The sequence below is a fragment of the Neolamprologus brichardi genome, chromosome 7 (assembly GCF_056152115.1).
Source record: "Neolamprologus brichardi isolate AB-2024 chromosome 7, ASM5615211v1, whole genome shotgun sequence".
Taxonomy (NCBI): domain Eukaryota; kingdom Metazoa; phylum Chordata; class Actinopteri; order Cichliformes; family Cichlidae; genus Neolamprologus; species Neolamprologus brichardi.
The window spans coordinates 37,151,170-37,171,047 of NC_142110.1; the positions used below are offsets into that span (position 1 = coordinate 37,151,170).

The 19,878-nt window shown below is 38.3% G+C and overlaps 1 protein-coding gene across 1 annotated transcript; it reads right to left on the bottom strand.

Annotated features, from left to right (window-relative positions):
* Positions 1–1,359: 1,359 nt before the first annotated feature.
* Positions 1,360–12,921, bottom strand: gtf3c5 (general transcription factor IIIC, polypeptide 5). Its single transcript, XM_006795644.2, has 11 exons — positions 12,602–12,921; positions 11,314–11,512; positions 10,401–10,596; positions 10,100–10,283; positions 9,664–9,768; positions 8,961–9,075; positions 8,716–8,796; positions 8,430–8,518; positions 7,234–7,316; positions 6,647–6,789; positions 1,360–1,825 (listed from the first exon to the last, which is right to left on the bottom strand). Exons 1-11 carry the CDS (start codon positions 12,803–12,805, stop codon positions 1,635–1,637), a joined length of 1,590 nt encoding a protein of 529 aa, XP_006795707.1. The 5' UTR covers positions 12,806–12,921; the 3' UTR covers positions 1,360–1,634.
* Positions 12,922–19,878: the final 6,957 nt, after the last annotated feature.

Below are 19,878 nucleotides of genomic sequence, written 5' to 3' on the forward strand. Positions count from 1 at the left end.
CTACATCTAAAGAATATCTGGAGGACAATATATATGTTTTTCCTTACTTATCCTCTGATACTCAGACTGTGTCTTGCCTTAACCTTTAACCCCTAACCACTTGGCTTGGAAAGGAAAAGTGGGCAGGAGAATTGCAAAGGAAAAGACAAGGCGTATGCTGAGAATCAGAACAGCCTTACACTAGTATCTCCTTAACAGGGTGAAAACTATACAGAAGATAGACTACAAAACATACATGTGACTTCACCATAACGTGTTCAACCCCCCCTTTTTTCAGTGTTGGTCATATAAACAAGAACAGCCAAATATTCCTTAATTTCAAAGGTTAAAATTTTAAAAAAAGAAGGAACATTCAGGGCCACATGAACTGACAGCAGCAGCACCACAAAACCAGCTTTTGACATTGGAAAGCTGCTGGATTTACTAGAACGCCAGTGTCAGTTTTGTTACTGAAAGTTGTGAACAGAGATATTTTGGTGGCTGGTCTCATGCATATGTATTTGTAAGAGTTTCACTTTCAGGACAAGAATTAGCGTGATTGTGATATTTGCTGCTAAAAGAGTTTATTTCTAGGAGCGGGAGATGAAGTCATCAGGACCAGGTCCTAAACGGCACTTTGCTTGGATGGCTCAAAGCCGCGAGCGCGGTGCCAAAACTTTCGCCCTATCCTATAACTCTTCACTTATTCCTCAGGCTGAGTGTCTAGACACGAGCCCCACTTACTCTCCGTCAGAAACACTGGGAGTTTCACTGGGACAAAAATGAACTGAATTGAGCTTCTTTTCTTGGCATTGCGCACCCAGCAAGCTGCTTCTCTCTGCTGAATCTGTAACAAATAGGAGTGTCTGCCTTCTCACATTTATCTGAATTGCCAGCAGAAGTGTCAGCAGTGTCTTTGACTACAGCCTAAGAGAAACTGCTTTTTGGAGCTCCTCTATTTACCCAAAATGCCTGAACATATTTAGAAAAAAAAAGAGATCCAGTACAACAGTACAAGTACAGGACCAAAGTTCATGTTGTTGTTCAGTGTTTTGCAATTCATAGTTCAAATTGAACACTCTAAATATTTTATTCATGTACATTCTGAGTGCCTTATTCAGTAAAAACAAACAAACAAACAAACAAAAAAACTTAAAACAGGAGACTGGAACAATGTTGTTTGGTTTGAATCTCAATTTCTTAATTTCGGGCCTTACAGTCGAAAATTCACCAGCAACTGCGTGATGCTATCATGTCAATTTGTAGTCGTTTGTTGCAAATTTTAAGTAATTACCTGTTTGTTAGTTACTTTGCTATCTTTTTTTTTTTTTAATTTAATACGCCTAAAGGAGGAAGACCACAACAGCAGGACATGGCATCCGGCGATTTTTAATGTTGGTTATGAATGTTATTTGGTCAGAAAAACTGAACCTTTATTTGTGTCCATGGTGAACTCCAGTTATACTGTAACTAACAAAAATGTCAATTTAAACGCAAACACAAACGGTTTCTCTACATTAACAACAAAGGGAACACAACTGTTACAAACCTTTCAAAAGAACATAATTTCTTTATTTACACGGTCACATTTTTAAAGAAACTGATGATACAACATATTAACAGTCAAATTTATGTCAATACGTGGTTTTATTGTGTTAGATGTAATCTAAAATTTCGGTCTCCATCTCATTTTCACTTCCTTCAGATGGCTGAAATTCATCTTCCTCATCCTCCTCTTCATCCTCCCTATTCTCATACTCCCCTACTTCATCTTCCTCCTCTTCTGCATAAACATCTTTTACGCTTTGGCCTTTACGTCTTCGTCTTTTGGGTAATTCCGGCAAAACTGAAGGACAAACAGAAAAATCAGGTAAAAGAACAAAAAGCCAAAACCAAAAATAAAAAGTAAAAAGTGGGTGCCAGGTGGTCTTGTTCAGGACTCAATTACTTCAAATACTGAAAATAGTCACTGTTAAGTTTTGTCTATGAGTTTTGGTTTGTCATGATAATCCATAATCAGTGCTTCAAAATGTTAGTGCACAAACAAACAGGTTTATTTTTAGGGTAGCATGTCAGCATTTTTCTATTAGAACAACGCAGGGCATCAATGTTTCTGCAGGAATTCTGACTTCAATCATGGAACCAAAAACATAAGAAGTTGACCTACTATCAAAGAAAACGTTAATGGATAACAAAATCAATTTTGCTCAAAACATGGATGTTCTTTTTTAAAGATTTATTGTTGGCATTTTGCAGATATTGGATAGTGACAGAAAGAGAACGGTGCCCAGCAAAGGTGCCTGGGCTGCAATCTCAGTTGGACCACCGGTTGACTAACGTTAATATCTGAACATAGTTCAGTCCATCCATATGGAACGCCAGGACTGCCATAAATAATTAATTAAATGTGTCAATAAATAATTAATTAAATGTGTCAATAATTAATTAAAATGGGAAATAGTTAATTAAATAAATAGTTATGACACATGTAATTAATTAATTATTGACACATTTAATTAATTATTTATGTATTTCACATTTTAATTAATTATTGACACATTTAATTAATTATTTATTGACACATTTAATTAATTATTTATTGACACATTTAATTAATTATTTATGTATTTCACATTTTAATTAATTATTGACACATTTAATTAATTATTTAATTATATATTTATTTATTTCATTTTGGCAGTCCTGGCGCCTGGCTCTCATCATGAAATAATTTTATCTGTCAACCTCACCCATCAAACGCAGGGGGCGGGGTTAACGCTGCCCATGCAGCTTCTCTAACATTTGATTGGTTGCCGTGCAAAGTAAGTCAAAACAGGTCGATCCTAGATAATCGATTGCTTGTGTAGACTTGGGGCAGCCAGGTATCCCAGAATGCATTTCAAATCACAGGCAGCAATGTTGGTGGTGTAGTTTTAAAATACCCCGTTTTTCTGTCACCAACTACACTTTTAACAGTGTTTTAGCCGCGAATGTCGCGCTGTAATCCTCACATGTCGGGTCAGGTTGTCAACATAGAACATGTTTGCAAAAGTGCTCAGATGTTTTCAGAGATTTCAGTAGCTCTGCTAACAGTCAGCATGCAGAGTGCACCGAGGGGGTTACGTTAACCGGTTTGTTTACATATTCCACTCTCCGTGTTCCACATGTTGCATTCGCAGATTCTCATTTTCACCGAACGATCGTCTCTTTCCACCTGGTCTTGTGTCTCTGTGCTTCTGTAACATAAAGAACGAGCTGACATTTTTCTCACGAAACCAGCGATCAGCTCAACAGGCCCTCAGTTTACCTGCATGCATCCTCCTCCTCACCTGTCAGCTGTTTAACACCTGCTGCTAATTCAAGAAACACGCCCACGTTACCTGGTGATAGTCACAGTTTAACTGGGCAGCCGGTGCTCGATATTACGCAACCTCAGCACATTTTTCTGCACAAGATAAGTAAATATAGTTTTTCCCGAGCGCAGAGCTGCTGGAGCTTGTTTCCCAACAGAGCACAAACCCACTTTATCAGTGGCTGATGTCCTATCAGCGGCTGATGTCCAATCACCGGCACACAGCTTTGAAACCTCACCTGAGTTTTAGCTCTCAGTGTTAAACGCTGGACTTAATTCACTCACTTGTCTGTCGGGTCACGTTTACTTCGCTGTTTTATTTACAACTGAGCAAATCGGTTTGGCTGAGGTTAAAGTTACGTTTCATAACTGCACCGTTTTACAGACGTTTAATGGTTCACTGGCACATGTGTTAGACTGAACCATTCGCTTTTCTTTATCTGGTGTGTTTTGGATTTAACAGTAAATTTTGAGATTAAACTGACTTTTAAAATGTTTTTATACAAAGAGGAAAGAGAAGGCGCATTTCCACCGAGAGGAGCAGAGTTTCCAACTACATGTTTATAATGCAGACTGCAACCTGGACAGAAATATTATATCATCTGTTTTTTAATAGTTATTCAACTGTATTCTAGGCACCAGCGATCTGTTAGAATTTTTAGAGTTTATTTAACTAAAAATAAATGAGGTTAACATATAATTTGTGTGATTTTTTTTCTCTCTCTCTCTTTTTATTCATTTATTTATTTTTTTGCTTTTTCGGTCATGTTATGTTTAACTGTCAAAGGTTTGTTACAAACTATGAAACACATGGTGCAGACTTCTGGATGTTAGAAGAAAACTAATACTGCTAATAAGGCAGGAAGGTGTCCTTTAAAACTAAACATGTTAGTAGGACTTTACATCATAGTTTATGAAATAGCACGTGTATTTCAGTAATAGCCTACTGATTTCAGTGTAGTAGTGAACAGTCACACAGCTCACGTGGTCATCTGTGATACTCCTTAACTATAATTTATCCAGGTTAACTTCAGTTAACTCTGAGCGGCTGGATCGACGGAGGTCAGACAACAATTTTACATGTATGATCTTAAAACAGGACACAGCCATTATCCGTCCTGGCCTCATATCAAATGTGAACGCAGACTGAGTCTATGTTTGACGATTGCTTTATATCTAATCTTCCTCTCAAACATTTAAACAGTCTGCAGCTGAGGGAACACAAACTCAAATTGTCGGAACAGGTTTGCTCGTTTCTTGCATTCATTTGGTAATTTATTAAATGTATAACTGTTATTCTAATCTGCTGCTGAGTCTCTTACGCTGACGAAAATGCAGAAAACACAGATCACGAACACCTGTTCAACCAATCGCTTTCATTACACTTTGATCTGCGACAAACTGACGGTTCATCTCTGTTACAGTGTTGTGTTAGACTGCTATATTTTTTGTTCTTTATGCTGTAGATTTTCACGTCTCTGGAATAGTTGGCAGTATTAAGGATGCTTTTCTGTAAAATCATATTGATATGACCCGTGAATTATTCGTAGATGACCGTTAGATTAGTCAGCTGGGAAACTCTGTGTTACCTCAGAGAGCTGAAGATATCGTGGATATGCTGACCTCGCTCTGTGGTGTACAGGTCAGTTTACCCTCATGATTAATATTCACAATAAAAATATTAGCCGAACATCATGAAGTCTGTATGTGTGTCATAGTTTCGAACAACCTTTGTACAGTTAAAGCAGTTACTACATGAGGGAACACCAACGTTATCTCTTTTATGTGTTTATACACAGGTCACGCTGATTACTGAACAAAAACCCAAAGATCAGCTGTTAATCGAATTTATTTGCTCTCTCTCCTCCTTAAACATGTTTTTAATGTTAGTTATAATTCAGAATTGGCGACTGAAACACGTAGGACACATAAGAACATCAGGAAATAAAACCCTGATAAATATAACCTCAGTAAAAGAAGTCCGTGTCAGCGGGGATTATTACAGCTGTGTACCGGGGCCTGCACTTTGTCGGTGGTAATAACAGCTCGATTGCTTGCGAGGCGAGCGGGTCTATCCACGCTTTGCCGTGAGACTGGGCAGACATCTCCGAAATCATCGAAGCACTTTTGCAAAGAGGCTGTATCTTGAGAAACCGACCAGACACATGAAGATTAAACCACTACATTCTCGGCTAAAAAAATATTAAAACTGTATTTGGTGACACACACAAACAGGGTTTTTCAAAGTTCAGTTCTGTTAGTTTCCACATGCTGGTTGTTGCGTGCTAAAAACAATGGCCACCAGGCCAAAGCAATGGTTTTGAGTCGATCAGCGTTAGCCCCGCCCCCTGAGTTTGATGGGTGAGGTTGACAGATAAAATTATTTCATGATGAGAGCCAGGCGCCAGGACTGCCAAAATGAAATAAATAAATATATCATTAAATAATTAATTAAATGTGTCAATAATAATTAAAATGTGAAATACATAAATAATTAATTAAATGTGTCAATAAATAATTAATTAAATGTGTCAATAATTAATTAAATGTGTCAATAATTAATTAAAATGTGAAATACATAAATAATTAATTAAATGTGTCAATAATTAATTAATTACATGTGTCATAACTATTTATTTAATTAATTATTTCCATTTTAATTAATTATTGACACATTTAATTAATTATTTAATGGTGTATTTAATTAATTCATTATGGCAGTCCTGGCTTTCCATACATCCAGTTGTTGTTCACACTCTTTTACTTAAAACTAGACTATGTAACTGGAGTAGCTGCTGGCCTTGCAAGGCGGAAAGCTTCACATTTTATTCATATTTAATGCCAAGTTAACTGTCAAGCACCCAGTTGACAGTCTTAAATACACACAAAACAGCTGTACAGACCTTTAGACTAATTTTCTTAGCCATTTAACTATTTTGTAAAGGTCACAAATATTAACACATCAGGTTAGTAGGATTTCTATCAATCTTTAGGATTTATCTTGAAACTAGGAGTCTCTGTATAACATCTGTAACCAGCCGATCAGCCTGATCAGGATATGAAGTGTGACAGATGGTCATAAGTAGGCTTGGAGGGCAAAAAGCTTTGCAGCTAATGAATAGAGAAGAGCAAAGAGCACCTGATAGCAAACTATCAGGTGAGAAACTAAACTAAGAGCAGGGCATGATTTGGAGTAAAAGTAAAACAAGTTCTGGGTGCACACTGTGTCAAGTTAACGTACTCTAATAATCAAGGCGGTTACACAGTAATAAGAGTCTTATTACACAGTAATAAGAGTCAAAACTTTTTCCTTACCTGGCTTCTGTGCTCTGATCACCGCCTTGATCATGGCTGAGATCATGTCCCTCAGCTTGTCTGTGGTGCCAACGACACACCAGCCGTCACGCTCGTCACAGTGCTGCTCGTTTCCGTTGTTCTGCTCGATCTCCTTTTGGATGCTGCAAAAGGCAAACCACGACATATTTGATAAATCCACCAGATAATTAAAATGCTACACTGGATACTTTAAAATAATTTATATTTAAAATTAATTTAAATTTAAAATCTTATTCATTGTTGCTCCTGTTATGTATTTATAAAAAATAATTTCACAGAATCGTACTTTCATGTTTTCCTCCCTATTAACATTAGCACATCTTGCTAAAGTGCACATCTTCTCTTATCCCACCAAAAACAGAAACAGCCAGCACATCAGAGTATACAAAATATATCTGAAAAGCAGTTAAATCTACTCTTTGAGAATCTTTAGTTAACAACATTTTTAGGAGTTAGGTGAGAGGACCTGTAGAAAACCCAGACGTCAGTTTGATCAACTTTATTTAGATGAAAAATGATGACAGATGAGAGTAGATATGACCGTTATGAACATTACTGTGTATTACCTTTCCACATCCAAATCACAGACCTGGTAAAACATTTGTCTGTGAGGAGGCAGCATGCCCTCTCTGAAAATGTAGGATGATTCCTGTGGAGATGAAACAGAGACACAGACAGCTTCTCCGTTACTTTTTTGCAAGACAGCTTGCATTTAGACTGTCATTAAATGCCTTTGTAGCTTCAGGCATTTTCACTATCATGCTATAGAAATGTCAATGTGTTCCAAAAAAAAAAACAAACAGCACTGGGCTAAAGTTTTGATCCACCCCTCATTTCCTTTACATCAGTGAGTGTCATTTGTAAAACACCGTGGCGTCTCTGTCATTATTTGGGGCTGCATTTCAGCCAGTGGTGTCTTGTCAAAACTGACTGATTTATAAACACAGAAATGCGTGTTTAGATTTTAATCCAACATGCAATGGGATCTGGAAAGTATCCAACTGACAGCAGTTCAGTTTTCAGCATGATCCCCGACCCACTTCCAAACAGTAAAAGAATACCTGGATAGAAAATCATGTCATGGATTGGCCTCCCCAGAGCTGTTTCAGTCTTTAAATGCTGTATGTATTTCAGGCTAAATGTAAAGAAATAAGGCATGGCTTCAGACTCAAGACCTTTGCACAATACTGTAAACTCTGGCCATATAATCATGAAATTTATCCCATCATATATTCTTTTTTAAGCATGCTTCTAGAAGAATACTCAGAGTCCCATGAAGAAGGAGAGCTTTAATTCAACTTGGGTTCAATTTAGTTCTATTTACAAAGCCCCAGTTTACAACAATGGTCACCTCACAGTGCTTTATATTCTAAAGACACAAAAATAGAGAGAATTTCAAAATGAAAAATCCCCTCGCCATCCTGCAAGAGGTTTGTTTAACAGGAAGACAAGGCTCTGACTGGATGGGGAAAAATATAACGGAAAATATGAACATATAAAAAACAATTAACAAGCAGCACCAAAACAACTTATGAGAGAGCAGACAAAACCTACTGACTATCAACAGAGGCTTATAAAAACACGAGGAATAAAATGAGGGGAATGAAGGAGAAGTGTATCATGGGAAGTCCCCCAACAGCGTACCTCATTAAGCCTAAATATAAGTGTTATCAAAAAGATTTTTTAAAGCCTGATATTATAACTATAGAAGGTGTGTGTGCTTAAAACATTTAGCATGTTTGCTCTGATAATGGTCACTGACCTTCAGCTGGTATGTGACTGGAGCTGGATCTCGACTGCTGCTGGGACACTCCTGAGTGGGAAGATCCATCACACTAGCTGGCTGGGGTGCTGGGGAAAAAAGGACAGCACAACACTGAATAAAGCAATGACTTCATTTACTAACTTAGTAACAAGGTTACTTTTAAAACACTTGAGTCTTGACAATTCATACACTGCACTCACTGCTTTCCCTTTTGTGTGAATATATGTGCAAATCAGAGGCTCTGATAGGCTCGCATTATCCTCCATACCTCTAAAACACTTACCTGACTTGTTTAATGTGTTTGGCAGACTGTAGTTCAGGGAGCTTCTCTTGGCTTTTATTGGTATGTTGGATAGCAAGTAGCCTAAAAATGGGAACAAATGAAATCAAAAATGCTCATCATAACAAACTAGCTGATTTTGCAAAATGACTAAATTGCTCAAGTTTGTTTTTTGCCCTTTTGAAACACAAACGGTGATGTTAAATGTAGAAAAAGTTTCAACAGAAACGGAGAAATTCTGCTCTCACCGTGCTTGGAGCTACAACGGATCCTGAAATCCAGCATCTGATATTTTTTGGCCTCCGGGGTCTTTCGGGGATCGTAGCCGAGCTTCACCCACAGGCTTCTCCACGGCCCTGTCACCTACATACAAAAAGTCTACCTATGTTAATCTCTTTTTACAGGAAATGAGAGACTGCACAAGTCTCTCGTCCAGCAGATGGACATAATAATATCAACAAAAGCATGTAATCTAGTAAACCTTTATTACTTTTGAGCATTTATTTTTTAACACTTGTGGCATTTTAGGCTTTGACTTGATTCAATGTTGTATAGTAAATGGATATTACTTATTCAATATCATATTAAATAAGTCATAGCCTTAAATCAATGGCTAAGCTTTTAGCCAAATAGGGAAATGTAAAGTAAACTATTATAGCTAAATTACCTCTAAGCTTAAAAGCGGATTCACCCTACAAATATAAATTCTGCTTATTGCTATGCAGTAACTAAATATCAATAGGTTATATTTGTTTTTTTAAGTATTTCATTCACTACACAGTTGTATAAGTGTACGTTCTTATTCATGACAATGTCACTGGTATTTGATTAAAGTGGAAGCAAACACAGACATTTCTAAGATTTTAGGGCAGACTGAGTAAGTACAGCAGATTCTTTTAATTAAAATTTCAATATTTCAAAACACCTGAGTGAAATCGCTGATAACCTCACCATGTAGTAGGCATAGAAGGGCAGCAGCAGCTTCAGTTTATCAGGGTGGAGGTTGATGTTGGCTTTGACTGCGTTCCGTGACCAGATGGGCCGGCTCTCAAACATCTAGGTGCAAAGTATTTTGAGATTAGATAATAACCAAACATGATGGAAAGCAATATTTATGTAACATTATATAAAAGATAGCCTTGTAACATTTTGCTATTTTGGAGAGAAAACTGCTGATTATTGTTGGTTGAGCTGCGCTTCTGAAATCAGCTGATGGAAAATGAACAAAAATACCAGTAGATACAGATTGTGAGCCAAAAAACACAACAAGACAGAGTTTTCAAAGTGTCCGAGCAGATGTAAATACAGCTGTGCAATCTCCCCTCAGTTCCAGCGCTTATCAACTAGTGACCCTTGCAATCAGAGTGTGGCTGAGTGCTGGACACACCTTTTTCAGCTGCTCCTCAGCCTTCTTGTCACACTCATTCATGCAGATTCGCTTCCAGGTCACTTTAGCTGCCTCGAGGCACTCTGCAGGCACGACAGGATCAGCGAAGCTGACAAAAATGGCGTTGTGGGGCCGGCCAGCGCGATTTAAACCAATGAAATTCTTACTGTCACCTGGCATTTGGCTACAAACGCAAAAAAGAGGTGAAATATTATAGGTATCACCCTGAAACTAAAAGTTCAAAAAAATCGATAAAGGCTTCCCAATATTGCTGTTTGGGGGTTTACAGTGGTTTACTAACTTTAGATGGACGTCAGGCCGATAGAAATAATCCACGGGACTGTCGAGGCGTGAGAAGATGGGTGGGGGGAGAAAGTAAGGCATGGGCTGCTCAAAGAACTCTTGACTCTCGGGTTTGCGGAGGATGATTTTGTCATACAAAGACGTATGTTTTCCACCTTCTGAATGCACAGCGAGGCACTGGAAGTCTGCCAGCCCTGCAAACGGCAAACATCAGAACAAACATTGTCACTGGCATTATTTGTACTTTTTCTGATACGCTGTCATCTTCTGTCTGAGATCAAACCACCCTGTGACAGAAAGCATTGCCATGCTGGAATTTAAGACAAAGACAAAGGGATTGAGGGCATGGACATTTTTCGTTTTCAGAAGTGTGGCATGCCAGAAATATGAAAACCACTGCCTAAAACAAGTTAATATGATGTTTGGTAAGATCATGGGAGGGTCCCTGTGTCAAGACAATATATAATATAATTCCCACAGATGTGACCCCCCCATTACTGAATTTCATTGAAAGAAAAAAAAAGAAATTCTGCGCCCAATAAATTGCACCGATAATCTTCATATTTCATCTACTTGTTTCATGTGCTGGCACAAGATTTGATGTCTGAAGCAATCTTCCAAAGTTGTCTAAAACAAAAAGTAAATAAATAAATCTGCCACTGGAGGGCACTGTAGTAAACATGTACAGCATCAGTCAAACTGGATTTCCTTTGATTGTTTAAATTCTCACTTTTAACATGATCAAGATGCCACATCTGTAAGATCATCATTACTAAATTACGTATAAACTGTATGAGGAACGAATAAATATTAGAGATTCTTAAAAAAGTGAAACCAAACATTGAAAGAGGACCAAAGGCTAACAAAAGTAACACTTTATTATGCTACAGGTGGATAACTGAGAGACACACCCGTGAATTTGTATGTGGTTCCAATGACTCCGAGCATGTCCATGTGGATTTCAGCATCCTTGGGGTCATTTTTTCGCACCCGCCGTCGCACTCTGAGGAGGAGGTTGCCTGATGGGACGCGGTTTCCGTACAGAGAGTGACAGAAAGGGTCTTGGGGCCGGTAACGCAGCTCGAGACGCTTGCTGGGGTTGGAATAGGTCTGTGGGATTAATGGGAAATAAAGGGTACAGGTATTAACCACAAAAGTGAGAATGATTTGAGTATCAGTTAATTACCCACAAAAAAATACAATTTTACATGCAAAAAGACAGAAAAAAATAGACAATACATTTCAAATAAAATAGCTCTCCCCTCCAATCCCACAAAGCTACAACCAAGGGCAGGAACACATGTTTCATGTGTTCTATGAAATATTTAAACTTCAAAGAAATTTAAATACCAACTTGTTATTTGTGTATCTCAGTGGAGCACAGCATTTAAATTTCTCTGTTTCAACCTATGGGAGCCAGTGCACCTGGCTGTAATTAAGCCAGGTTGCAGGAGAGGGCGCTCATGAGAAAGTCTTCAATGGATTGGAGCTAAAGAAGGTAAAAGGCAAAAATAATTCTAATAATTTGTGCTAATTGTTTGGGTAACGATTTACGAATGGCCTTCCTCCCTTGGTGACAGCTTTTTTTATCTGGAAGGTTAAAAATGTTAAAATGTTGTTATAATCATAAAGATGAAAAAACAACAACAACTGGTGTTACAGTTTATTGCCTTTCCACTGTGATCCTAGGTTCTGGTGGTCATGTAAGGACAGCAGATGTACTGAATGGGGAAAAGCTCAGACACATTGTTGCAATGGATCGTTTTTTCTTCTTAAAATATCTCAGGCTGCCCTTCATCTGTTTTGTTAATGGTTCAGTCATTAAGGCATCAAACTCATTTAACAGGGAATAATACCTTCTGATGACTGGAAAATTTTAGTGGAGTTGAAAAATAGGCTTTTTTTTTTTTTCACTTAGGCTCATGTTTTATATGCATACACATATACACTCACTGGTCACTCTGTTGGATACGTGTTCAACTGCTCATTATTGCAACATCTAATCAGCCAATCACATGGCAGCAACTCAAACAGTAATTCAAACAACCGCTCATTACAACCATGTTTTGCAGAAGAGCATCAATGAATGCAAAACGCATCGAACTCTGAAGCAAATGAGCTATGGGCTACATAAACGACACAATGGTTTTCAAAATAAAAGCCCGAGACTGATCTGTGTCCCAGCTATATTCCGCTTACTTTTGTTACTTTTTGTTCACCACCCAGAGTGGCCAGCATCCTGTCCGCGCTGCTGAAGACCCCCGGATACTCCACACACACCAACTTGTTGTCCTGGAGCTCCACGGTGGACGAGCTTCCCGGGACATCCTCGTGTTCGGCGGGACGGGAAAACGTCAGCTCCTTGAGAGTAAAATCTAGCTTCGCGTCCCTCATATCCGCCATACTGATTTCTTAGCTGGCGACAATTAAGAGTAATGTAATGAACCAACTACTTTAGCCAAAAAGAACACGAAAGAAAACACATCTAACTCCTGCACCAACAGCCGTACAAGCATGTGTTCAAGTTCAAAATAAATCCGGGCGGAAACATTTCAGCACACATGACGTTCCGGTAGCCTTTTACAATCAGGACTCAAGACTCAACAGGTTTATTGTCATTTCGTATGGTGTAACCCAGGCAAAAACGAAATAGTGTTTCTCACCAGCCTCTAAAGTGCAATAAACAATACAGTTTAAAAAGAATAAGCTTAAAAAGAGTAGTAAAAAGGCAGTAATAAATTGCAACAATGGGTATGGATAAATAACATCAAATCTAAGTTATAAAACAAACTCAAGTCACATTCATTTGGGTAGGTAGAAGCAGTCCTTTCACAGAAAGGGATGGTTAAATTAGGTAGTGTGTGTATCTGGGGAGTATATTGTATGTGTGTGTGTGTGTGTGTGTGTGTGTGTGTGTGTGTGTGTGTGTGTGTGTGCATGCGTGTGTAGATAGGGGGCATTACAGTCCGTTTGTGGACCTCACAGTGTAGCCGTGTGAATAGCTGAGTGGGTGGGGAGGGGGTACAGTCTGTTTATCAGTCTCACAGCTTGTGCAAAGAACCCTTCCAGCATCCTGGTGGTTCTGCAGCTGATGCTCCTGTACCTCTTGTCAGACGGCAGGAGGGAGAACAGGCTATGCGAGGGGTAGTGGGGGTCTCTGATGATGGAGATAGCTCTGCATATGCAGTGCTGTTTGTAGAGCTCCTCCAGAGACGAGAGAGGGGCACCAACAATCCTCCTGGTAGTCTTAACAATCCTATTGAGTTGACGGTTCCCATAGGACTTGCAATTGCCAAACCAAGATGTAAAACTTTGTGTCAGGATGTTTTCAATGGTGTGAGGTGAAGTGTGGAGAGTCCTGCTTTTCTGAGTCTCCTGAGGGAGTAGAGACGCTTTGTGCTTTTTTGATAACTGCTGCGGTGTTAATGGAAAAGGACAGGTCATTAGCTAGGTGTACACCCAGGAACTTAACACTGCTGACCCTCTCGACAGCAGCACCATCTATGATGAGGTCTGTGTGGTGATTTCTGCCAGACTTTATGAAATCGATCATCATCTTCTTTGTTTTGTCCACATTGATGGTGAGCTTGTGGGATCTATACCACACTTCCAGCTGCTCCACTTCCATTCTATAGGCAGACTCGTCATTGTCAGTGATGAGACCAACCACAGTTGTGTCGTCTGCAAACTTCACAATGTGGTTAGTGGTGTGTACTTATAAATTCATTTTAAACAACTTAAAATCCCATAACAACAACACTATAAATACAAGCTTTTTTCAGCCTCTTGCAGGGGGTATGATTAAAGGTTTTCATCTTTTATGCAGTAAATAGTTTTCACCCATTGAAGTTATTATTTAAAAGACATCTTGCCTGTTGTTAGCATCTGGGTCACCTGTGTTGATTCAGTCCTTTTTTGTTTCTTTTACATAATGCAAAATATAGTAATAACAATATAAAAATCATTATATGTAGGTGTAGTTTCACACAGTAATGTGCTTTCCTTATTGAACATATTTTGTTATTTATAATGGTGAATATCAAAATTAAACAGTACAAGCTATCAAGTTATTTTCATTCACATTTGAAAACGTGTATTATTCATTTAAACCCGAGACAGTCATAAGAGAGGCCCAGTGTTGTCACAGTGTCTTCATTCATACTGTAAACTGGCAGTCATCCCCTCAGAGCAGACTACAGGCTTAACGGTTTTCTGCATGTTTGCAGGCTTAAATGTGTGTGTGTGTGTGTGTGTGTGTGTGTGTGTGTGTGTGTGTGTGTGTGTGTGTGTGTGTGTGTGTGTGTGCGTTTGTAGACGGGGGGGCAACAACTGTCTAATGTGACGCCGTATGTACTTTGATTCTTGCTTTTCTCTCAAATCATTACAAAAGAATGTCATGTTTTGTGAGAAACAAATACAACTTTCTTTTTTCAGAGTTTTCCATCTTTCTTTTTCACTTTCTTTGTTAAAATACATTTATATGTTTTGGTAGAATATAGTACTTTACATCACAGTAAAAACAAAGTACAAAAGGCAGCCAGAATGGAGCAATGCTTCAGGCTCCCAAGAGCTGGATTCACTCATGTATTTTGGTTCCCCTTTAGTTTAGCATTAATAATTGGTCTCTGTATGTTATACATAATATACTATACATACTATAGACTATATATATGCTATTAACATGTAATATGTTTATTTTGTTTATCCCTTAATGGGGATTTTTAAAAAAAATATTTCCTTTTCATTCACTGTGCAGAAAGAATAATACTAGAAAATACTTGACTGTAGGTTCTTATGCTCATTTTATTTTTTTATAGGCACTGTTAAAAAAATGCACCTTCCTGTACAACTTTTGGCCTCATGATGGTGATGTGCAGATCTTCTTTATTGCTTTAACATAATGTAAAGTCCATGTATTTTTAAATTGTATTAAACGCTGGGTACTTATACAGTCACTAAATGTATCTTTGATTTGACTGAGAGATTCACTGCCGTCACTGTCTTTCTGTCCCGTATCCCACAAACTGCAAACTGTTGAGACTGCTTTCTACTCCGAGGGGATGACAATGTTTGCTGACTTATATAGGCAGATATATATAAATATCTGCTGTAACACTCTGTTTACATAGATTCTTGTTTTTCTTCTTTTTGTCATACCTTTAGGCGAGTCAATACTTTTTTAAGACTTATCATAGGATCATCTTACTTTTACTTTTTCCAATAATGTTCATTTGTGATAAAGCATAAGATGATTTATTTTTCCAATTTGGTAAATTACTTTGTGACATTTTAGTTAAATATTTTTACTTTAAAGAATAAAATAGAAGAGGTGAATACAGGCTACAGAAAGTCACCGAGAGCTTCCATGACAGAGAGAGCACACTGAAAGGTCAGCTACTGGAAGACACAGAGATAAAACTCATTACGACTTCTTCCTGTAGTTCTGAGGTTTCTTTCACAGTGCACTTTTTTTTTTACCTGGCAGAAGAGATAAAGTACAACTCCATTAGCCCATTATGATATGCAGTTTGAAATGTGCAAAAACTAAGTGATTATAAATTATGGTTGCATAACAGGGAAGAAAACATTTGTCCCAGGGAATTTACATTCATCTGACACCTTTTACACATCTTGTTAATAGCAGCTGGATCCTTTTTGCCTAATCTTGCTCCTAACTCTAATCCTGTTCCATCCCCAAGGTACACTTTTGGGTTAAGATCTTTTAATGTTTTTTAATGTTTAGGAAACCAGTTTGCAAATGATTTGATTTTTGATTTTTACAATCTTCTATTGTCTGGTTTTGGTGAGCTTGTGCAAACTGTAGCTTCAGATTCCTGTTCTTAGCTGACAGGAGTGACACTGTGTGGTCTTCTGCTGCTGTGGCCCGTCTGGTGTTTTGTGTTTAGGTTTGCTCTTCTGCTGACCCTGGTTGTAACTAGTAGTTCATTGGGTAACTGTTGCCTTCCTATCAGAATGAATCAGTCTGGCCACTGAGTATATAGTAGTTACTAGAAAAATAGATGGCTGCTGTACTACTTTTGGCCTCACGATGGCGGTGTCTTGCTAGACAACATTAAAGCTAACACAAATAACCATCTTTTTGAATCCTCTCAGTCTGACTGAAGGAACATTATTTTTTGTACAGCATTAACAATCTTATAAAATCTGATATTTTAACAGTTGATGAACATACAGTTGTTCAGAAAGACAGAACCACAGTTGCCAGAGGCAAAGAGGAGTGGTCTCTGCCCCTCCCAAAAATGCAAACTGACTGTCACCCCCTCAGAGAAGAGAGCAGGCTCAACAGTTTTCTGTGTTTACCAACGTAAATATTTGTCTATAGTGACACTGTGTTTACTTTGATTCTTGTTTGTTTTCTTTTACTTTTTAAGCGAGTCCAAGGCTTAACACAAGATTTTAACAGTCATCAGTAGCAGCACTTTTATTTATTTATTTATTTATTTAATTACATGCATAGGTGTTCTGCAACTATACAGTATAAATGATCAAACTGTTGGTTACACTGCATGCTTCCATTACAGGAAGATATATACTGGAAACACAGAGATAAAACAGATGATCACTTTCTCCTTTATGGTAGACATTTTGCCTTGGTGGAGCAGATAAAGCAGAGCTGTATCATAATCATTAACTATGACTCTATAAAGTGCTTACATACTGGATGACATGAACAGAAGAAAGGCTTTAATGATGCGGTTAGTAACGCCTGCATGTACGTTTCCTAACGTCCTAGTGTCCTATCCCAGTAGACGCTATTGTGGCTCATTGTTTCATGATAAAGAGGAGGGGATAAAAGACACACAAGACTCTGACTGACAATCTGTTGTGTGCTGTGGTGAAGTGAAGATTTTTTAGTCTTTCTGACGTCCCTTTTTTCCTCTAGGGGGGCCATCATCCACTGGATATCCAACCAGCTCTTGGTGGTATCTGGCTTGAGGGCCTCTACACTCCTCCCTGTCTTGCTGCTGGCCTGTTCCAGCCGTTACAGCGTGGGGAGGCCATGATAAGGTTATCAGTCGGCCTCCACAGCTCAGTTCACTCTGGAAGAGTCTGCTGCCCACAGATTTCACCCCTCCTTTCCTCCCACTCATTCTGACTTCTCACTCAGCACATCCCTTCTCCTGTCAACTCATCTCAGCAGCTGGCGGTTTATCAGCTGTAAAGGAAATCTGTATTTATGGTCATATTTGGATGTGTTATGTGAACTTCAGGCCACACCTACAAAAGCCCAATCATTTTCTGTATGTAAAGCACAAGATTAGTATCAGTGATTTCTTTTACTGCTCTCTAGTTCATTTAAAAAGTGTCTTTTGCATGTTTTCTAGATGCTTATTAATGCTGAAAAGACCCTAAAATAAATCAATGACCTGCTGTTACTTTCTGTCAAATGTTGCATGACCAGGTAAAGATATGTAGGAATTTATTTCCCTGTGTTATTTGATTTAATCATTTTTTTTGTGATTTTGTGTGCCTAATGATTAATGGTTAATTTAGTAGCTATTAGCACATTTCAGTGAAATCAAACTTTCAATCCCCCTAGTGAGTTGCCCAATATTCCCCAGAGTTTTATAGCATAAATAGGGAAGATCCCATACTCACAGAGGCCTGTGAGCTCCTTCTGTGTGCAGGGCATAATGGAAATCTCTGTGTTTGCTTTATACAAGAGGCCATTGTGACAACTCGTTCACATATTAGTTTTCCATTTCAGGCACGGGGAAAGAGTTCGAATTAGGGTTTGCTCTAAAAACATGGGATAATATTTAACATTTAACAACAGGAAGCTTAATGTCTGTGAGGGCAGACAGATTCTTTCTCCTAGTGGCTGAAAATGTAACACTATTCCTGGCAATGATCAAATATTCCAGCAATCAGTGTTTTCACATTATCACTATGTAAAAATTCAAACTTTCTGCTCTTTCATTTGATGTATATATGTATATGTATTCATAGAACAAAAATATGGTCACTGGTAAGTTCGACACAGTACTCAGGCAAGGCCAGTGTGCTTCATCATCTATAATATGTGCAGTCACATGTGCAGGAGCCTACTGTAGTGATTCATTAGTGTTTCTTACAGTACCACAGCAGGCTTCATCCTCTGGGGACTATGCCTGCAATATTCCTAGAGACTGACGAAAAATTGGAGATAAAACATGAACCTGTAGGATCTCATGGTGAGGTCATTAGATGGCTCTGCTGTGTTTCTTAAACCACTTTTTCTGGTATGGTTTAGTTCTACTTGTTGAACTACAAATCAAGTAGTTTTGAATGATCACTTTATCCTCTGATAAAATGCTTCTATAAAGATGGCAACGCTTTTTTCCAGCATATAATGGTCCTTCCAAGGACCATAAGAGCCTCTGAAAGGCTTGAAAAGTCACCAGTTCTCAACCCAGTTGAACTGCTAGGCAAATATTTTGGACCAAACTTTAAAGAGCTCTCTGTCACCATCATCAGAACAACAAGTGGGAAAATATCACTATTGAAGAAGATAGATTCAAGAGACTTTAAGACCCTTATCAGCCATGGCTAAACACCTTATATAGAGATGTTTTTTATTTATTTGTTTGAATTTTTTGTTTTTATTTGTGACGTGAAAGACCAACAGACTGGCCCACAGCATTAGACTAAAATAACATGAAGCTGTATCATCTTGATGAATTCTCAATCATCCAGGTAAGTAAATCTCCAAAGGTTGAATCTGCTCATGAAGAAGTCACTTGGATGAGTGACGAAACATTTCTCCCACTGAAAACGCTGCGTCCAGATGAACAGAATCAACCTTTGCAGATTAAGCTGTATCTGCTTTTAAACTCATCTCAAGATCTCCTACTGGAAAATGAGCCATGATTAATTACTAACCAATGTGACTTGTTTTGTACAAAGAACCTTGTTTTGGCAGGAAAATATAACTACATGGCTTACATCCAAGACTGCTGGCCAACCAGGACATCCCAGCAAGTATTAACACTTATCATTGCTTACAATTTTGTTTTAATTATGGTGGAAAGACAACACAGTGAAAGAATCTTCCACATCAAAATAATATTTTATTACCTGCCTGTACGTAAAAAGATCAGTTCAGGAGCTGAAGAGCCAATAAAGGTCACCATTCCTAAACTAAATTAAAATATTGCAGTGCTGAAGCTCTCCTTATAATTATTGACAGTCTGGATGCAACTTGAATGCAACATGTTGTTTCTGCCTCTAAAAAAGACAAGAAGCTCCCTTAAACATGTTAATCTGTTTTTTTGTTTTTCTCATGACTCTTGTGGAACATTTTGTAGGTGTGTCCGTTTGTACACGTCATCCCTGCACTTATCTAGAGGAAGGCAGGACCACAAAACTGTGCCACTGGCAATCAAATAGTATCACACCCCGACGTTGTGTGACAGCAGTGGTTGTGATCATGAGGCATCTGCCCCCAGTCCAGTCTTACAGAGGAAATCTGCTGA